Source organism: Salvelinus fontinalis, chromosome 33 (assembly GCF_029448725.1).
Source record: "Salvelinus fontinalis isolate EN_2023a chromosome 33, ASM2944872v1, whole genome shotgun sequence".
Classification (NCBI taxonomy): domain Eukaryota; kingdom Metazoa; phylum Chordata; class Actinopteri; order Salmoniformes; family Salmonidae; genus Salvelinus; species Salvelinus fontinalis.
The window spans coordinates 24,406,175-24,427,163 of record NC_074697.1 but is presented as its reverse complement, the minus strand read 5'-3'; the positions used below and the strand labels follow the sequence as shown (position 1 = coordinate 24,427,163).

The 20,989-nt window shown below is 44.5% G+C and overlaps 1 protein-coding gene across 3 annotated transcripts in view; it reads right to left on the bottom strand.

Moving 5' to 3' along the window:
* The window catches only part of LOC129831864 (unconventional myosin-XVIIIa-like), a 190,239-nt gene that overhangs the window by 18,111 nt on the left and 151,139 nt on the right, over window positions 1–20,989 (bottom strand). For all 3 annotated transcript variants that reach the window (XM_055895376.1, XM_055895377.1, XM_055895378.1), the window contains 9 exons: window positions 16,363–16,486; window positions 13,683–13,883; window positions 13,443–13,553; window positions 13,143–13,247; window positions 12,812–12,958; window positions 12,543–12,656; window positions 6,004–6,120; window positions 5,372–5,455; window positions 493–630 (listed from right to left, as the gene is read on the bottom strand). In XM_055895376.1, coding sequence (XP_055751351.1) covers window positions 493–630; window positions 5,372–5,455; window positions 6,004–6,120; window positions 12,543–12,656; window positions 12,812–12,958; window positions 13,143–13,247; window positions 13,443–13,553; window positions 13,683–13,883; window positions 16,363–16,486 — 1,141 coding nt within the window. The remainder of the gene's footprint in view (window positions 1–492; window positions 631–5,371; window positions 5,456–6,003; window positions 6,121–12,542; window positions 12,657–12,811; window positions 12,959–13,142; window positions 13,248–13,442; window positions 13,554–13,682; window positions 13,884–16,362; window positions 16,487–20,989) is intronic.

Genomic DNA, 20,989 nt, shown 5'->3' with positions numbered 1-20,989 from the left:
CAAAATGAGCAAAGATGCATTTGTCTGAGGGGAAGAAAATGGATTTCTATTTTTCCCTGGCTGTGTGCAAACAGTAACCTTTATCCTTCACTTAAACGTTTGTCGCAGGCAATATCACAATGTAATTTGAAACTGACAGAATAACAAATGATATTGTGGAGTGAATATAATATGAGCTAGTCAGAGGACAAACAGAGCAGAAGGCATTATCTAACTGTGATATGCTAACAGTCTAAGTTAGAAGAAGGTTATGAGGCTGAATCCAGCACTAAAAATAGAAATAACCGTTTGGGAGGTGGCAAAACTTGTATGGTGGAGGTAGTGGGAGTCAATCGTCCCTCATTTCACCCACTGGGCAATTCTTCATTCCCCCCCCCCCCCCCCCCCCCCACACACACACACACACACACACACACACACGCACTAGACAGGCCACCAGGCGCCAACCAAAGCTCCTCTAGAATGCCCCTCAGCCCCCCTGCATGCTCTCACCTCCAAGCGTTTGACCTGTGTTTTCTCAAACTCCATTCTGGTCTCCAGCTCTCGGATCTTGGCCTCCTGCCTGCTGACCAGGGACTTCTCCACCATAGACGTCTCCTGGAACTCCAGCTGGCTCTGCAGTGCCGAGAGCTGAGGGAGTGAAACACAGGAGTAGGAACACAAACAAGGAAGGGTTTTAGAAAGAACAACATACCGTAGCAGAAACAAACTGCCACCATACAGTATATTATGTTAACTCAGCAAAAAAAGAAATGTCCTCTCACTGTCAACTGCTTTTATTTTCAGCAAACTTAACATGTTAAATATTTGTATGAACATAACAAGATTCAACAACTGAGACATGAACAAGTTCCACAGACATGTGACAAACAGAAATTGAATAATGTGCCCTTGAACAAAGAGAGGCTCAAAATCAAAAGTAACAGTCAGTATCTGGTGTGGCCACCAGCTGCATTAAGTACTGCAGTGCATCTCCTCCTCATCGACTGCACCAGATTTGCCAGTTCTTGCTGTGAGATGTTACCCCACTATTCCACGGCACCTGCAAGTTCCCTGACATTTCTGGAGGGAATGGCCCTAACCCTCACCCTCCGATCCAACAGGTCCCAGACGTCCTCAATGGGATTGAGATCCGGGCTCTTCGCTGGCCACGGCAGAACACTGACATTTCTATCTTACAGGAAATCACGCACAGAACGAGCAGTATGGCTGGTGGCATTGTCATGCTGGAGGGTCATGTCAGGATGAGCCTGCAGGAAGGGTACCACATGTGGGAGGAGGTTGTCTTCCCTGTAACACACAGCGTTGAGATTGCCTGCAATGATAACAAGCTCAGTCCGATGATGCTGTGACACACCGCCCCAGACCATGACGGACCCTTCACCTCCAAATTGATCCCGCTCCAGAGTACAGGCCTCGGTGTAACACTCATTCCTTCAACGATAAACGTGAATCCGACCATCACCCCTGGTGAGACAAAACCGTGACTCGTCAGTGAAGAGCACTTTTTGCCAGTCCTGTCTGGTCCAGAGACGGTGGGTTTGTCCCCATAGGCAACGTTGTTGCCAGTGATGTCTGGTGAGGACCTGCCTTACAACAGGCCTACAACCCTCAGTCCAGCCTCTCTCAGCCTATTGCAGACAGTCTGAGCACTGATGGAGGGATTGTGCGTTCCTGGTGTAACTCGGGCAGTTGTTGTTGCCATCCTGTACCTGTCCCGCAGGTGTGGTGTTCGGAATGTACCGATCCTGTGCAGGTGTTGTTACACGAGGTCTGCCACTGCGAGGACGATCAGCTGTCCGTCCCTGTAGCGCTGTCTTAGGCATCTCACAGTACGGACATTGCAATTTATTGCCCTGGCCACATCTGCAGTCCTCATGCCTCCTTGCAGCATGCCTAAGGCATGTTCACACAGATGAGCAGGGACCCTGTGCATCTTTCTTTTGGTGTTTTTCAGAGTCAGTAGAAAGGCCTCTTTAGTGTCCTAAGTTTTCATAACTGTGACCTTAATTGCCTACCGTCTGTAAGCTGTTAGTGTCTTAACGACTGTCCCACAGGTGCATGTTCATTAATTGTTTATGGTTCATTGAACAAGCATGGGAAACAGTGTTTAAACCCTTTACAATGAAGATCTGTGAAGTTATCTGGATTTTTACAAATTAATTTTGAAAGACAGGGTTCTGAAAAGGGACGTTTATTTTTTTGCTGAGTTTATACACAGTATACTGTAGGTATATATATTATGTTATCAAATGAACGCAACAGCCTACAGTAATAGTGCAAATGTTCAGCCCACCAATGCTGAAACACAACCTCCACACAACTGGTGATCTATATCCACACCATGGCTTTAAGCTTGAGGGCTACTCTCTGTATCCACACCACGTCTTTAAGCTTGAGGGCTACTCTCTGTATCCACACCACGGCTTTACGCTTGAGGGCTACTCTCTGTATCCACACCACGGCTTTAAGCTTGAGGGCTACTCTCTGTATCCACACCACGGCTTTACGCTTGAGGGCTACTCTCTGTATCCACACCACGGCTTTAAGCTTGAGGGCTACTCTCTGTATCCACACCACGGCTTTACGCTTGAGGGCTACTCTCTGTATCCACACCACGGCTTTAAGCTTGAGGGCTACTCTCTGTATCCACACCACGGCTTTAAGCTTGAGGGCTACTCTCTGTATCCACACCACGGCTTTACGCTTGAGGGCTACTCTCTATATCCACACCACGTCTTTAAGCTTGAGGGCTACTCTCTGTATCCACACCACGGCTTTAAGCTTGAGGGCTACTCTCTGTATCCACACCACATCTTTAAGCTTGAGGGCTACTCTCTGTATCCACACCACGGCTTTAAGCTTGAGGGCTACTCTCTGTATCCACACCACGTCTTTAAGCTTGAGGGCTACTCTCTGTATCCACACCACGGCTTTACGCTTGAGGGCTACTCTCTATATCCACACCACGGCTTTACGCTTGAGGGCTACTCTCTATATCCACACCACATCTTTAAGCTTGAGGGCTACTCTCTATATCCACACCACGGCTTTAAGCTTGAGGGCTACTCTCTGTATCCACACCACGTCTTTAAGCTTGAGGGCTACTCTCTATATCCACACCACGGCTTTACGCTTGAGGGCTACTCTCTATATCCACACCACGGCTTTACGCTTGAGGGCTACTCTCTGTATCCACACCACGTCTTTAAGCTTGAGGGCTACTCTCTATATCCACACCACGGCTTTAAGCTTGAGGGCTACTCTCTGTATCCACACCACGTCTTTAAGCTTGAGGGCTACTCTCTTTATTCACACCAAGGCTTTAAGCTTGAGGGCTACTCTCTGTATCCACACCACGGCTTTACGCTTGAAGGCTACTCTCTATATCCACACCAGGGCTTTAGGCCTGGGGGCTACTCTCTATATTCACACCAGGGCCTGAGGGCTACTCTCTTTATTCACACCATGGCTTTAGGCCTGAGGGCTACTCTCTATATTCACAACAGGGCCTTAGGCCTGAGGGCTACTCTCTTTATTCACACCAGGGCCTTAGGCCTGAGGGCTACTCTCTTTATTCACACCAGGGCCTTAGGCCTGAGGGCTACTCTCTTTATTCACACCAGGGCTTTAGACTTAAGGGCTACTCTCTATATTCACAACAGGGCCTTAGTCCTGAGGGCTACTCTCTTTATTCACAACATGGACTTAGGCCTGGGGGCTACTCTCTTTATTCACACCATGGCTTTAGGCCTGAGGGCTACTCTCTATATTCACAACAGGGCCTTAGGCCCGATGGCTAGTCTCTTTATTCACACCAGGGCCTTAGGCCTGAGGGCTACTCTATGAGCCATGCACCTCTTTTTCATTTCACATCTCTACTGGGTGCTTTTCACATCTCTACTAGGTGCCTTTCACATCTCTACTGGGTGCTTTTCACATCTCTACAGGGGGTCTGACATCCAACCTTCCTCTTTTGGAGTAGCCCGGCCTCTCTCTATTGAGTGGGTCAGAGTTTTAACATAGTTCAGACCAGGATAGGGATTCAAACACTGGACTTTGTTACATGCACTACATATCTATTATTCAAAGCGTAGATACGTGCCCCCGACTGAATTCCTTTAAATTATTTCTAAAAGTTGCTCCGCTGTTTCAAAGCAGAGAAACTATTTGCTAGGAATAATAATTTCCTGAATATTGACTTTGGGATGTACATCGAGGTCAGACGAGGATTTTTTGTTTAATCTGAAACCAATATAGCTAAACTAACAACTAGATTTATGCCCTCCAGTCCAACTCAAGTCTTTAAATAGGCCTAAAGTAACCTTCAAGGAAAGAAAAAATGACAGTTTTAAAACATACTGACTATATACTTATTATTATTATTATGTATTTCGATGTGAATTGAAAGAAACTGTCCTTTACAAGCTCCTGTATGAGGGAGCCCCTGGGAGCATCGTGTACGTTCAATAAGATGACAGCTTCCCTGCCATAATGACTGACTAGGCATCAGGGAGAGAGAGAGAGTGAGTGGAAGAGAGAGAGAGCAAGCCAGAGATAGCGGGGGAGAGAGAGAGAGTGGGGGAGAGAGAGAGAAAGCGGGGGAGAGAGAGAGAGAGCGGCGGGGGAGAGAGAGAGAGCGGCGGGGGAGAGAGAGAGGGAGCGGCGGGGGAGAGAGAGAGAAAGGGGGATTCGGACTCTGCCCTCATAGCCTGATGATGATAGATCCCCCCCCCCCTCTCTCAACAGTGGGGATAATTGTTCCGAGACCAGGGTCTCTGATGGTTATCTCCAGACTGGAGCGCCACAATGTGAGTGTCACGCTACAACACAAATGTCCCGTGTCTGGGTGGGATTATGAGGCAACAGAGAGAGAGAGGTAAAGGTATTACAGGCTTGATCCCCTGCAGGGTCACCTTGATTTGATAAGAAAAGGCACACAGACTGTGCCCACACAACACGGTTCCACAATGAAATCACTCCGACTGAAGGGTGCGTATGTTAAAGCTGGGGACTACTAAAGCCAAATGTCACAGCCTGACTGGGCACCGTGACAGACAACAGTCAGACAGACGTTCTCTATCTTCAACTGCCAAACAGATTTGACAATTTTGGTTATTCTGATAGACACATCTCTAAAAAGACACATTGATTATCCCATGTCAATCATTTGTAAGGACTACCAAGCAAATAGAGGAGATAGGTATGGAGGACTATAAATTCCATGAGGCAGATGACTTATGTCAGCTAGCTAGTCCTGCTCAATGAGTCCCATTATGTTGTTCTAAGTGCAGACAAAGTGCTGCATTAGGATAGCCCTGTCTATCCCTATACCCTCCAGCCTAAACAACTGTGTCCCAGTGAACTGTACCTTCTCCTGCACATCCTGCTTCTCCTTGAGGGCCTCCTCCAGCTGGGCTTGTAGGTCAGAGATCTGGGCTAGGTTCTGGGTCGACTACACACACACAAACAAGCTACTGGTCAATCTGATTGTTTTAACACCAACTTATCTCTACAGTGTATTGCATCATGTTTACTTTAAGTAGCACAGTACAACATAATATATTCATCCCCATTTGGTCTACACAGCTAGAAAACAGATTGATAAACAACCATAAACAAACATGTCGATGGGACCATGTCACACATTTTTAAAAGCAAGAGTAGGGAGGGGAGACATCAACACACCTCATTTCAATGTGACCTGTGTGAAATGAAATATTAGAGATTAGTTGTTTTTTTTGCTACATGAAGCGCTCCGCATAGCGAGCCCAGGGGAACAGCTGTCTCACTTTAGACGGGATACATTCATTTGCAGCTAGTAGAAGCAGATCACTCATATTTCCATCAGTGTCAAACAGATAGAGCTCACTTTTCATCTCCACTTGATAGCAAACTGCTCTACACAGATACATTAACACTAATGGAGAGCACTAAGCTGATGCCAAATACTATTTATACCATTGAAATAATGCAGAATGACCCTTGCATTGTGTGTGTTACCTGGACGACAGCTGACTTGTGTTTCTTCATGAGATCGTTCATATCCTCCTGGTCCTCCTCCATACGAGACTGCAGATCATTCTTCTCCCTCAGCAGCCTGCTCAACTGCTCTTCCAGCTGAGAGAGAGAGACACAGAGCGATACAGAGAGAGAGAGATACAGAGAGACACATAGCGATACAGAGAGCGAGAAAGATAGAGAGAGAGAGAGAGAGAGAGAGAGAGAGAGAGAGAGAGAGATAGATAGATACAGAGACACAAAGGGATATACAGAGAGAGAGAGTGAGATACAGAGAGAGAGAGAGAGCGATACAGAGAGACACAAAGGGATATACAGAGAGCGAGAGCGAGATACAGAGAGAGAAAGAGAGAGATACAGAGAGAGAGATACAGAGAGAGAGATACAGAGAGAGAGAAATACAGATAGACAGAGAGAGAGAGACAAACAGAGAGCGAGAGAGAGACAAACAGAGAGCGAGAGAGGCACACAGAGAGGGAGAGACACAGAGAGAGAGAGAGAGAGAGAGAGACACAGAGAGAGCGTGACAGAGACCCAGTGAGAGAGAGCAAGAGACAGAGACACAGAGAGAGAGCGTGACAGAGACCCAGTGAGAGAGAGCAAGAGACAGAGACACAGAGAGAGAGCGTGACAGAGACCCAGAGACAGAGACACAGAGGCCCAGTGAGAGAGAGCAAGAGACAGAGACACAGAGAGAGAGCGTGACAGAGACCCAGTGAGAGAGAGCAAGAGAGAGACACAGAGAGAGAGCGTGACAGAGACCCAGAGAGAGAGAGCAAGAGACAGAGACACAGAGAGAGAGCGTGACAGAGACCCAGTGAGAGAGAGCAAGAGACAGAGACACAGAGAGAGAGCGTGACAGAGACCCAGTGAGAGAGAGCAAGAGACAGAGACACAGAGAGAGAACAGACATTGAGTAAAGCCAAAATTGGAAAACTCTAAACAAACAAAATAGGAAGAGTTATCTATCCAGAACAGAGATGTATGGATAAACCACTTCTCTAATCTTTTTGGCTCTATAAGAAATAACAAAAAGCAAAAACATATACATTACTGTTCAAAAGTTTGGGGTCACTTAGAAATGTCCTTGATTTTGAAAGAAAAGCAATTTTTTTGTCCATTAAAACAACATCAAATTGATCAGAAATACAGTGTAGACATTGTTAATGTTGTAAATGACTATTGCAGCTGGAAACGGCTGATTTTTAATGGAATATCTACATAGGCGTGCAGAGGCCCATTATCAGCAACCATCATTCCTGTGTTCCAATGGCACGTTGTTTTAGCTAATCCAAGTTGATCATTTTAAAAGGCTAATTGATCATTAGAAAACCCTTTTGCAATTATGTTAGCACAGCTGAAAACTGTTATGCTGATTAAAGAAGCACAACACCAGTCTCAATGTCAACAGTGAAGAGGTGACTCCGGGATGCTGGCCTTCTAGGCAGAGTTGCAAAGAAAAATCCATATCTCAGACTGGCCAATAAAAATAAAAGATTAAGATGGGCAAAAGAACACAGACACTGGACAGAGGAACTCTGCCTAGAAGACCAGCATCCCGGAGTCGCCTCTTCACTGTTGACGTTGAGACTGGTGTTTTGCGGTTACTAATTAATGAAGCTGCCAGTTGAGGACTTGTGAGGCGTCGTCTGTTTCTCAAACTAGACACTCTAATGTACTTGTCTACAGCAACTGAAATGCCTGCAACACTTAACAAAGAGCTGCAGTAAGATTCGGAATGGGTAGCAAGGAATAAGTTAGTCCTACATATTTCCACAACTAAAAGCACTGTATTTGGGACAAATCATTCACTTAAACCCTAAACCTCAACTACATCTCGCAATGAATAATGTGCAAATTGAGCAAGTTGAGGGGACTAAACTGCTTGGAGTAACCCTGCATTGTAAACTATCATGGTCAAAACATACTGATACAACAGTAGCTAAGATGGGGAGAGGTCTCTCAACACCTTTTTTAAGAGGTGTTGACAAGCTGAATGGACACCCCACAATACATGCCACCAGAGGTCTCTTCACAGTCCCCAAGTCCAGAACAGACTATGGGAGGCACACAGTACTACATAGAGCCATCACTACATGGAACTCTATTCCACATCAGGTAACTGATGCAAGCAGTGGAATCAGATAAAAAAAAACAGGTAAAAATACACCTTCTGGAACAACAGGCACTGTGAAGAGACACACACAAAGGTAAAGACACATGCATACGCACACATTGTGAGATTGTTTTATGGTGGTATTGAACATTTTGTATTGTATATATGTAGTCATAATGTTATATGATGTACTGTTTAATCTTTTGTTTTATATGTTATGTAAGTGCTTCAATGTGTTTGGACCCCAGGAAGAGTAGCTGCTGCCTTGATAGGAACTAATGGGGATGCCTAATAAATACTAATACAAACACAGGATCACATACTGTCTTTTCCCAGTCATTATCAACCTAGCCAATTATTTGTATTTATTTTATTTTTATTTAACCTTTATTTATCTAGGCAAATCAGTTAAGAACAAACTCTTATTTACAATGACGCCTCCTGTGGGGATGGGGTCTGGGATAAAAAAAAATATATATATATATATATATATATATATATATATATATATATATATATATATATATATATATAAAATAGAAATATAGGACAAAACAAACATCACTACAAGAGAGACAACACAACACACATAAAGAGTTACCTAAGACAACATAGCATGGCAGCAACACATGACAACACAGCATGGTAGCAACACAACATAACAACATGGTAGCAACACAACATCGTAGCAGAACATGGTACAAACATTATTGGGCACAGACAACAGCACAAAGGGCAAGAAGGTAGAGACAACAATACATCACGTGAAGCAGCCACAACTGTCAGTAAGTGTCCATGATTGAGTCTTTGAATGAAGACATGGAGATAAAACTGTCCAGTTTGAGTGTTTGTTGCAGCTCGTTCCAGTCGCTAGCTGCAGCGAACTGAAAAGACGAGTGACCCAGGGATGTGCGCGCTTTGGGGACCTTTAACAGAACGTGACTGGCAGAACGGGTGTTGTATGTGGAGGATGAGGGCAACAGTAGATATCTCAGATAGGGGGGAGTGAGGCCTAAGAGGCGGTAGGTAGCCTAGTGAGGTGGCAGGTGTTGGACTAGTAACTGAAAGGTTGCAAGATCAAATCCCTGAGCTGACAAGGTACAAATCTGTTGTTCTGCCCCTGAACAAGGCAGTTAACCCACTGTTCCTAGGTCGTCATTAAAAATAAGGTTTTGTTCTTATTAACTGACTTGCCTAGTTAAATAAAGATTTTTTTTTAAGAGGGTTTTATAAATATGTTTACCATATCATATGGAGACAGAAACAAACATTTGACCTCATAAGTAGACATCATTGCAAATGATTAAACCCTAATGCTAGCAGGGTGTTCCTAACTGACATCTGTGGAAACGTCAAAGGCGTAATCCCATTTCTATAATTACTTCAACAATGCAGAGAGGGGCAGCAGGGAGATGAGAGGGGCTGGGGACAGTCAGGTGATGTATTAATAAATGATGAATAATGTGGATATCAGAAAAGGATAATGAATCCATTAGTACATAGCTGAGAGATGAGAGAACTTGTAAAGCACGCTGGCACTGTCACATCCATCTTATTCACATGGAGGGAAAAACAGACCGGGGGAATGGATAATGGACCACATCTGATGAATTTCACCAAAATAGAACCAACAGAATTCCTTGGAAAGGAATTGCAAGATTTCATACTGGTATTAATGACATGGTTGCTATTTTAATAATGAGATACCCATTCAATGTTTGTTTTCTATGTTAAACCAAATAAATGCTCTCATTTACCAAAAATATGTGCTGGTTAAGTAAACATCAACCCCAATATAGACTTGTTTGTTCCTGCTGTACTTCAATGACAAAATTAAAATAAACCATTGACAGTCATGCCAAGAAAATGTACATTAAGACTGATGAAACATCTATCCATCCATTCCTCCATCCACCTCACCAAGTTTCTATTGTTCCTGACCTGCGGTGTGAACTCAATTACCATTCCCTCTCGCTGCCGAGATAATATTCACCCAATGACAGCTGTATTAAACTGTAATGGATTTCAAGGTGATACGTCTTGTTCAAATTAGAAATGTTCACGGAAACATTCCATCATAATGCCAGTCTCACCCCCGAGAGAGGTGGATGTCACATCAACAGAAAGGTGAGGATGAGGAGGGAGAGAGAGAGAGAGAGAGAAAGGTGTAAAAGGAGAGGGGGATGAGAAAAGGAGAAAAATAAAGAGAGAGGGAGAGAGGTAAGAGAAGGAGAAAAGAGGAGAGAGGTAGAGAAGTAGAAAAATAAGGAGAGAGGGAGAGAAGGAGAAAAGGAGAGGTAAGAGAAGGAGAGAGGTAGAGAAGGAGAAAAGGAGAGGTAAGAGAAGGAGAAAAGAGAAGGAGAGAGGTAAGAGAAGGAGAAAAGAGGAGGGAGGTAAGAGAAGGAGAAAAGAGGAGAGAGGTAAGAGAAGGAGAAAAGAGGAGAGAGGTAAGAGAAGGAGAAAAGAGGAGAGAGGTAAGAGAAGGAGAAAAGAGGAGAGAGGTAAGAGAAGGAGAAAAGAGGAGAGAGGTAAGAGAAGGAGAAAAGAGGAGAGAGGTAAGAGAAGGAGAAAAGAAGAAAGAGAGGAAACAGAGATGGCTGTTGGGTTGTTGCCATGACTCCCCTTACAGACCACACAGATGGTGTTGTCCTGATTAAAAGGTAGTTCACGGTGATAGAGTTCTTGAAATGTGGTGACATTTTGTCTTCTACTCAAGTGTTTCTTTGTCCTTTAGAGCTGCCTTGTCCATCTAATTGATGAATTTGGCAGAGCTCCAGATCTAAAGGTATTGTCCTAGTGTCCTTAGGAGCACACCTGCGTCTTTGTTGAAAAAGGTGTGTAGGAAGATGTGAGAAGTGTGTAAGAAAGGTGTGCGTAGGAAAGGCATACGTTGGTACCGGGCCCAATGTCACTCGGTTCCGTCATATACTCACATGGTCTCGCTTATCATTGCTATGTAGATGACACTCAACTACTTTTCTCTTTCCCCCCTTCTGACACCCGGGGAATGCCTGCCTGCTCAAAGACCTTTCCATTACGGTTGACAGCTCCACGGTGTCCCCCTCCCTGAGTGCAAAGGACCTTGGCGTGACCCTGGACAACACCCTGTCGTTCTCTGCAAACATCACAGCAGTGACTCGCTCCTGCAGGTTCATGCTCCCCAACGTCTGTAGAGTACGACTCTACCTCAAACAGGAAGCGGTGCAGGTCCTAATCTAGGCACTTGTCCTCTCTCGTCTGGACTACTGCAACTCACTGTAGGCTGGGCTCCCCGCTTGAGCCATCAAACCCCTGCAACTTATCCAGAACACTGCAGCCCGCCCGTTGTTCAATCTTCCCAAGTTCTTCCATGTCACCCGCTCCTCCGCACACTCCACTGGCTTCCAGTCTAAGCTTGCATTCACTACTAGACCACGGTACTTGCCTACGGAGCAGCAAGGGGAACTGCCCCTCCCCACCTTCAGGCTATGCTCAAACCCTACACCCCAACCCGAGTACTCCGTTCTCTCTCTCTTGGCCCTCCTGCTCAGCCCAGTCCAAGCTCTTCTCTGTCCTGGCACCCCAATGGTGGAACCAGCTTAGGACAGCAGAGTCCCTGCCCATCTTCCGAAAACATCTGAAACCCTACCTCTTCAAAGAGTATCTTAAATAATCCCATAGCACCCACCACCCCCTACTCACTGCCTCCTCACCCCTCCCCCCAACACCTTACACACTCGGAATACATTTCATTCAACCGCTGAAAACCCTCCCACTTGCTGTCCTCAGGAGCACAACTGCCATTCTAAATGCTTTCACAGATGAACATACATGGTGGTGAGTAAAAGTGCTGGCCTACATTAGAGGTCATGATGTATGGAATAGGTTAGAGGTCATGATGTACGGAATAGGTTAGAGATCACGGTGTATGGGAAAGGTTAGAGGTCATGGTGTAGGAAAAAGGTCAGAGGTCATAGGGTGTATGGAATAGGTTAGAGGTCATGGTGTATGGAATAGGTTAGAGGTCATGGTGTAGGAAAAAGGTCAGAGGTCATGGTGTAGGAAAAAGGTCAGAGGTCATAGGGTGTATGGAATAGGTTAGAGGTCATGGTGTATGGAATAGGTTAGAGGTCATGGTGTAGGAAAAAGGTCAGAGGTCATAGGGTGTATGGAATAGGTTAGAGGTCATGGTGTATGGAATAGGTTAAGATGTCATGGTGTATGGAATAGGTTAGAGGTCATAGGGTGTAGGAAAAAGGTCAGAGGTCATAGGGTGTATGGAATAGGTTAGAGGTCATGGTGTATGGAATAGGTTAGAGGTCATGGTGTATGGAATAGGTTAAGATGTCATGGTGTATGGAATAGGTTAGAGGTCATGGTGTATGGAATAAGTTAGAGGTAGGAAGGAATGGTGTACTGTACTCACAGCCTGTTTGGCTTTGGAGATGTCATCCATCTGCACATGCAAGTCCTCAATCTCCACCTCCATAGACTTACGGGCCTTCACTGCTGCCGCACAGGTGAACTCTGACTCCTCCAGCTGAGACAGGGGGAGAGAGAGAGAGTGAGAGAGAAAGCGAGAGAAGTCAAAATTCTATAGAAATGTTATTCTGATGTTTCTTGACTTTCCCAGTATCTCTGTGGTGTGTCACGCAGGTGTAGGAACTGGACAAGTGTGCTAGGGGTACAACCTACCTGGTTTTTGAGCTGGGCGATCTCTCTCTTGCTGGGGGCATTGTTCTTCATGTGGTCCAGCATGATCTGGGCGTCGGCCAGCAGGGCCTTGGTTCGCTTCAGATCCTTCCTCAGTCTCTTCTCTGTCTCCACGTCTCTGGGGTTCACCTGGGGACAGCAGCAACACAACCAGATTAAGACCAGCTCAACACATTACACCACACACTAAACACAGTACCAACAAAAGCCTGCATAATCTGTAACTATCCAGTAGGAGGGTTGAAAGCCACCTGACATATAACTAGTCTGGGTAAAGACTGTCCAAGGTGAACTGGTAGTGAGGTGACAGTACCCGGTCCTGGGAAGACAGCAGCTTGGTCTCCAGTTCTCTCCTCTCACGCAGGACCTTCTGTTTGTCATCATACTCCTCCTCCAGCCTGACTTCTATCTGCTTCAGCTGAAAACACAGGAACACACTATACGTGACCCAGGAAATGTGATCCAACTGAAAGAGACATGTTTACATAATAAGTCATCGTTTATGCTTTTGCTTTGGTGACGAAACCAGCTATTTGTGGCTATTATAGTCACACATTGTCACAACTAATCATTTGACTTTTGAGTCATGTAAAGTTTCCGGTGTGTGCTGTACCTTCTTACTGCAGGACTGTCTGATCTCCTCCACCTCCTCGTCTTTACTTTCAATCTCCTTGGAGTGTGTCTGGCGCAGTCTCTCTGTTTCCATCTCCAGACGCAGCTTAGCCTGCACAACACAAAGACAGAGTATGAGTGTCATCCTCAATGGAGTGTGTGTGTACGTATGTGTGCGCGCACGCACGTCTGCATGTGTCTATACAAGCGTGTGTCTCTGTGTGTGTCTCTAACTCGATACCTGCTCCAGCATCTGTATAGTTCCGGCCTGTTCATCCAGCTCCTCTTCCTGGTCTTTGACCTTGGCCTCCAGGTCACGCATCGTCTTCTTCACCTTGGACAGTGATGCCTCGTCCTTGGTCTCCTGGGACGACAGGTCCAGCAGCTCCGCCTCCAGCTGTTCTAACTTCACATTCTGTGCACACATCTCCAGGTCCTTGTCCTATAGGGAGAGAAGAGACACATTCAAACACACATCTCCAGGTCCTTGTACTATAGGGAGAGAGGAGACACATCTCCTGGTCCTTGTACTATAGGAAGAGAGGAGACACATCTCCAGGTCCTTGTCCTATAGGGAGAGAGGAGACACATCTCCGGGTCCTTGTCCTATAGGAAGAGAGGAGACACATCTCCGGGTCCTTGTCCTATAGGAAGAGAGGAGACACATCTCCAGGTCCTTGTCCTATAGGAAGAGAGGAGACACATCTCCAGGTCCTTGTCCTATAGGAAGAGAGGAGACACATCTCCAGGTCCTTGTACTATAGGAAGAGAGGAGACACATCTCCAGGTCCTTGTCCTATAGGAAGAGAAGAGACACATCTCCAGGTCCTTGTCCTATAGGGAGAGAGGAGACACATCTCCAGGTCCTTGTACTATAGGGAGAGAGGAGACACATCTCCAGGTCCTTGTCCTATAGGAAGAGAGGAGACACATCTCCAGGTCCTTGTCCTATAGGAAGAGAGGAGACACATCTCCAGGTCCTTGTACTATAGGAAGAGAGGAGACACATCTCCAGGTCCTTGTACTATAGGGAGAGAGGAGACACACATTACGGGTGTTTTCACACAATTATTGTGAAGTCGGTGCGGTTCACTTAATTTTGTGTGCAGTGTGAACACCCCAAATGAACTCAGACCCCTCAAAAGAGCCCCTGAAGCCAACAGACCATCTGGAGAGGTCCGGTTCCGGTTGTAGGGCAATGTGAACCCAAAGCTCCCCAGGTTCGCTTGTCGTTATTCCCACGCCTCACACTAGACTACTGCAACACCGTTCCCCCTGCCATAAACCCTCACACTAGACTACTGCAACACCGTTTTCCCTGCCATAAACCCTCACACTAGACTACTGCAACACCGTTCCCCCTGCCATAAACCCTCACACTAGACTACTGCAACACCGTTTTCCCTGCCATAAACCCTCACACTAGAATACTGCAACACCGTTTCCCCTGCCATAAACCCTCACACTAGACTACTGCAACACCGTTTTCCCTGCCATAAACCCTCACACTAGACTACTGCAACACCGTTTCCCCTGCCATAAACCCTCACACTAGACTACTGCAACACCGTTTTCCCTGCCATAAACCCTCACACTAGACTACTGCAACACCGTTTTCCCTGCCATAAACCCTCACACTAGACTACTGCAACACCGTTTTCCCTGCCATAAACCCTCACACTAGAATACTGCAACACTGTTTTCCCTGCCATAAACCCTCACACTAGACTACTGCAACACCGTTTCCCCTGTCATAAACCCTCACACTAGACTACTGCAACACCGTTTTCCCTGCCATAAACCCACACACTAGAATACTGCAACACCGTTTTCCCTGCCATAAACCCCCACACTAGACTACTGCAACACCGTTTCCCCTGGCATAAACCCTCACACTAGAATACTGCAACACCGTTTTCCCTGCCATAAACCCACACACTAGAATACTGCAACACCGTTTCCCCTGCCATAAACCCTCACACTAGAATACTGCAACACCGTTTCCCCTGCCATAAACCCTCACACTAGAATACTGCAACACCGTTTTCCCTGCCATAAACCCTCACACTAGACTACTGCAACACCGTTTCCTGTGCCATAAACCCTCACACTAGACTACTGCAACACTGTTTCCTCTGGCATGAACCCTCACACATTTCTGCCACAATAGAGAGAAGATGATGTGCTGATTCTGAGAAAAACACGTGCTTTTTCTGGATAGGTATATTGATTAGCAATTATCAAGGATGCACTGAAATTAAAAAATATGTGTGTAGTTTTTAGTTCAGATTATTTGTTTGCAATATGTGATCTATAGGCTAAGAGATCTTCACCAGCTGTTTATTGATTGGGGGTTTGAATAGTGTGAGAATCACAACATAGGGCATAGCTCTCAAAGTAGCCTACATGGGGTGTACAATTTCAATTATAGCATTATTTAATCTGCAGTTATTATTCTGCTATGTATTCTGTTACGAATAATATTTACGTGTTATTAGTATCTTCTGATTACAATTATTAGGTCTCATCTGTTAACAAAAGATTAGCTTCCAAAAGTTAAGTTGGTATCTAGCTGACCGATAACACAAGGGAACTGAGTTATTTTACCTCAGAGTTGACTTTAAAGAGGACTGAGATCAGTTATTTTAAAAGAGGTCTACATGTGAAAACACCCTAAGAGACACATCTCCAGGTCCTATAGGGGGATACACACATAATCAAAAATGATTTGTTTTCATTCAAATAGCTGTGCTTGATTGAGCTTGCCATGGAGCCAATGGAAAGCCCAACCCCAGCCACCTGACACTCCGGGAAGACTCAAACACTCAAAGTACTTAAAAGATTACAAATACTATTTGAACCCATTTTTGGCACACACACACAGATGTGGTAGGCCAGTAGTGTTGGTGTTTGTACAGTACCTCCAGTTGCTGTCGCAGGCTGAACACTTCTCCAGTCAGCATGTCCTTCTCTCTGCTCAGCTTCTCTCTAAGATTTTTCTCCCTCTGGACCTCCTCCTGAGACAGGTTCTGCTCCGAGTCAAACCTGACACACACACACACACACACACACACACACACACACACACACACACACACACACACACACACACACACACACACACACACACACACACACACACACACACGCGCGCGCGTACGTACGTACGTTAATGCCATGCCTGGCTAGACACACACCCTGCCGTGAGTCCCCTATCGACATAGAACATACACATACTGGTACAGTATATGTGCACAGACACACACACACTCCCCATAACGGTGATAGGCACAGGGGGAGTGTTTGTTGTACTGTTTACTTAGTGAACTAAAGAGGCTTAGACAGCAGGGGCCTTTAACAAGCACAGCCAAGCGTAGAGACCACACAGAGGGTGTGTGCGTGTGTTTCTCCTCCCCAGAGTTCCAGGAGACGTCCATGGTGGAAACGTCTCTGTTCAATAGGCTGGAGGCCAAGTGTGTGTACACACGCACACCAAACATTTGCAGTGTGATTGCAGCATCCCAGTAAGTTTTCTTACTGTGTGACACGACATAGCCTTTACTGAACTCCTAGATGAATTCTGTATTATATCTCTCCTACTCTGCTGAGACATGATATCACTCAGTAACCATTACCACAGAGAGAGAGAGGGGGAGATTGAGAGAAAAAGAGTAGTGGGAAAGCGAGAGATAGAGAGAGAGAAAGATCTGATAGAGATCTGCCTTTGGCATAAAGAGCAGGAACACAGACTTTATCAAAGACATTTGAAATACAGACATTGTCATCCTATAAGAAACATGCTATAAAGGCGATGGACCCACTGGTTGTCCTCTGGGTTACAGAGAGCTGGTAGTCCAATCCACCAAACTACCAGGTGTGAAACAGGGAAGAAACTCAGGGGATATGCTAATTTGGTATAGAACAGACCTATTAAATTAGTCAAAACAGGAACATTTTACACCTGGCTAGAAATGAATAAGGAAATTATCTCAACAAAGAAAAATGTCCGCATGTGTGGTACCTACAGTTGAAGTCGGAAGTTTACATACAACTTAGCCAAATACATTTAAACTCAGTTTTCACAATTCCTGACATTTAATCCTAGTAAAAATTCCCTGTTTTAGGTCAGTTAGTATCACCACTTTATTTTAAGAATGTGAAATGTCAGAATAATAGTAGAGAGAATGATTTATTTCAAATTGTATTTCTTTCATCACATTCCCAGTGGGTCAGAAGTTTACATACACTCAATTAGTATTTGGTAGCATTGCCTTTAAATTGGCAGTAGAAAACCTAAATAGTATATTTGACCTCTCAGCTTCCTTATCAAATCTAAAAATGGAGACAAGCTAAGAAAATTAACAACAATGACAAATGGTTTGATGAAGAATGCAAAAACCTAAGAAAGAAATTGAGAAACCTATCCAACCAAAAACATAGAGACACAGAAAACCTGAGCCGACGCCTTCACTATGGTGAATCACTAAAACATTACAGAAATACACTACAGAAAAAGAAGGAACAGCATGTCATAAATCAGCTCAATGTAATTGAAGAATCCATAGAATCTAACCACTTCTGGGAAAATTGGAAAACTCTAAACAAACAAAATAGGAAGAGTTATCTATCCAGAACAGAGATGTATGGATAAACCACTTCTCTAATCTTTTTGGCTCTATAAGAAATAACAAAAAGCAAAAACATATACACTACTGTTCAAAAGTTTGAGGTCACTTAGAAATGTCCTTGATTTTGAAAGAAAAGCACATTTTTTGTCCATTAAAATAACATCAAATTGATCAGAAATACAGTGTAGGCATAGTTAATGTTGTAAATGACTATCGTAGCTGGAAACGGAAGATTTTTAATGGAATATCTACATAGGCGTACAGAGGCCCATTATCAGCAACCATCACTCCTGTGTTCCAATGGCACGTTGTGTTAGCTAATCCAAGTTTATCATTTAAAAGGCTAATTGATCATTAGAAAACCCTTTTGCAATTATGTTAGCACAGCTGAAAACTGTTGTTCTGATTAAAGAAGTAATAAAACTGGCCTTCAGACTAGTTGAGTATCTGGAGCATCAGCATTTGTGGGTTCGATTACAGGCTCAAAATGGCCAGAAACAACAAACTTTCTTCTGAAACTCGTCAGTCTATTCTTGTTCTGAGAAATGAAGGCAATTTCATGCGAGAAATTGCCAAGAAACTGAAGATCTCGAACAACGCTGTGTACTACTCCCTTCACAGAACAGCGCAAACTGGCTCTAACCAGAATAGAAAGAGGAGTGGGAGGCCCTGGTGCACAACTGAGCAAGAGGACAAGTACATTAGAGTGTCTAGTTTGAGAAACAGAAGCCTCACAAGTCCTCAACTGGCAGCTTTATTAAACAGCACCCGCAAAACACCAGTCTCAACATCAACAGTGAAGAGGCAACTCCGGGATGCTGGCCTTCTCGGCAGAGTTCCTCTGTCCAGTGTCGGTTCTTTTGCCCATCTTACTCTTAACTTTTTATTGGCCAGTCTGAGATATAGCTTTTTCTTTGCAACTCTGCCTAGAAGGCCAGCATCCCGGAGTCACCTCTTCACTGTTGAGACTCAGCTCTGGCATCTTCCCCAATATTTGGAACCAAGGACTGACCACCCCAATCCACAAAAGTGGAGACAAATTTGAACCCAATAACTACCGTGGGATATGCGTCAGCAGCAACCTCAATACATTTAAAATCAGTTTTTCACAATTCCTGACATTTAATCCTAGGAAAAATTCCCTGTCTTAGGTCAGTTAGGATCACCACTTTATTTTAAGAATGTGAAATGTCAGAATAATAGTAGAGAGAATGATTTATCTCAAATTGTATTTCTTTCATCACATTCCCAGTGGGTCAAAAGTTTACATACACTCAATTAGTATTTGTTAGCATTGCCTTTAAATTGTTTAACTTGGGTCAAAATTTCAGGTAGCCTTCCACAAGCTTCCCACAATAAGTTAGGGGAATTTTGGCCCATTCCTCCTGACAGAGCTGGTGTAACTGAGTCAGGTTTGTACGCCTCCTTGCTCGCACACGCTTTTTCAGTTCTGCCCACACATTTTCTATGGGATTGAGGTCAGGGCTTTGTGATGGCCACTCCAATACATTGACTTTGTTGTCCTTAAGCCATTTTGCCACAACTTTGGAAGTAGCTTGGGGTCATTGTCCATTTGGAAGACACATTTGCGACCAAGCTTTAACTTCCTGACTGATGTCTTGAGATGTTGCCTCAATATATCCACATAATTTTCCATCCTCGTGATGCCATCTATTTTGTGAAGTGCACCAGTTCCTCCTGCAGCAAAGCACCCTCACAACATGATTCTGCCACCCCCATGCTTCACGGTTGGGATGGTGTTCTTCGGCTTGCAAGCATCCCCCTTTTTCATCCAAACATAACAATGGTCATTATGGCCAAACAGTCATATTTTTTTTTCTTCATCAGACCAGAGGACATTTCTTCAAAAAGTAAAATCTTTGTCCCCATGTGCAGTTGCAAACTGTAGTCTGGCTTTTTTATGGCTGTTTTGGAGCAGTGGCTTCTTCCTTGCTGAGCAGCCTTTCAGGTTATGTCGATATAGGACTCGCTTTACTGTGGATATAGATACTTTTGTACCTGTTTCCTCCAGGATCTTCACAAGGTCCTTTGCTGTTGTTCTGGGATTGATTTGCACTTTTAGGAGACAGAACGCATCTCCTTCCTGAGTGGTATGATGGCTGAATGGTCCCATGGTGTTTATACTTGCATACTATTGTTTGTACAGATGAATGTGGTACCTTCAGGCATTTGGAAATTGCTCCCAAGGATGAACCAGACTTGTGGAGGTCTTGGCTGATTTCTTTTGATTTTTTAGAATTAGACGCAACAATTAGACACAATTAAATCATGAGAAACAAAAAGATCATTACTTGACACACTGGAAAGAATTAACAAAAAAACAGAGAAACTAGAATGCTATTTGGCCCTAAACAGAGAGTACACAGTGGCAGAATACCTGACCACTATGACTGACCCAAAATTAAGGAACTCTTGGACATTTGAAATGTCTCTGTTCCTCTGAAACTTGTGTGGGTGTAATATTAACTGTAAATGTTTTTATTGTTTGTACAAACTCAGTGAGCATAGCCTTGCTATTGAGAAAGGCCGCCTAAGGCAGACCTGGCTCTCAAGAGAAGACAGGCTATGTGCACACTGCCCACAAAATGAGGTGGAAACTGAGTTGCAAAATATATGCCAAATATATGACCATATTAGATACACATATTTACCTCAGGTCACACAGACCCACAAAGAATTTGAAAACAAATCCAATTTTGATAAACTCCCATATCTATTAGGTGAAATTCCACAGTGTGCCATTACAGCAGCAAGATTTGTGACCTGTTGCCACAGAAAAGGGTAACCAGTGAAGAACAAACACCATTGTACAGAGACACGCTATCGGAGCCACCTGGTTTCTTAACGCATCTCTCTGGAAAGAAGAAGGGCGGGGGTGTATGCCTTATGATTAACGAGA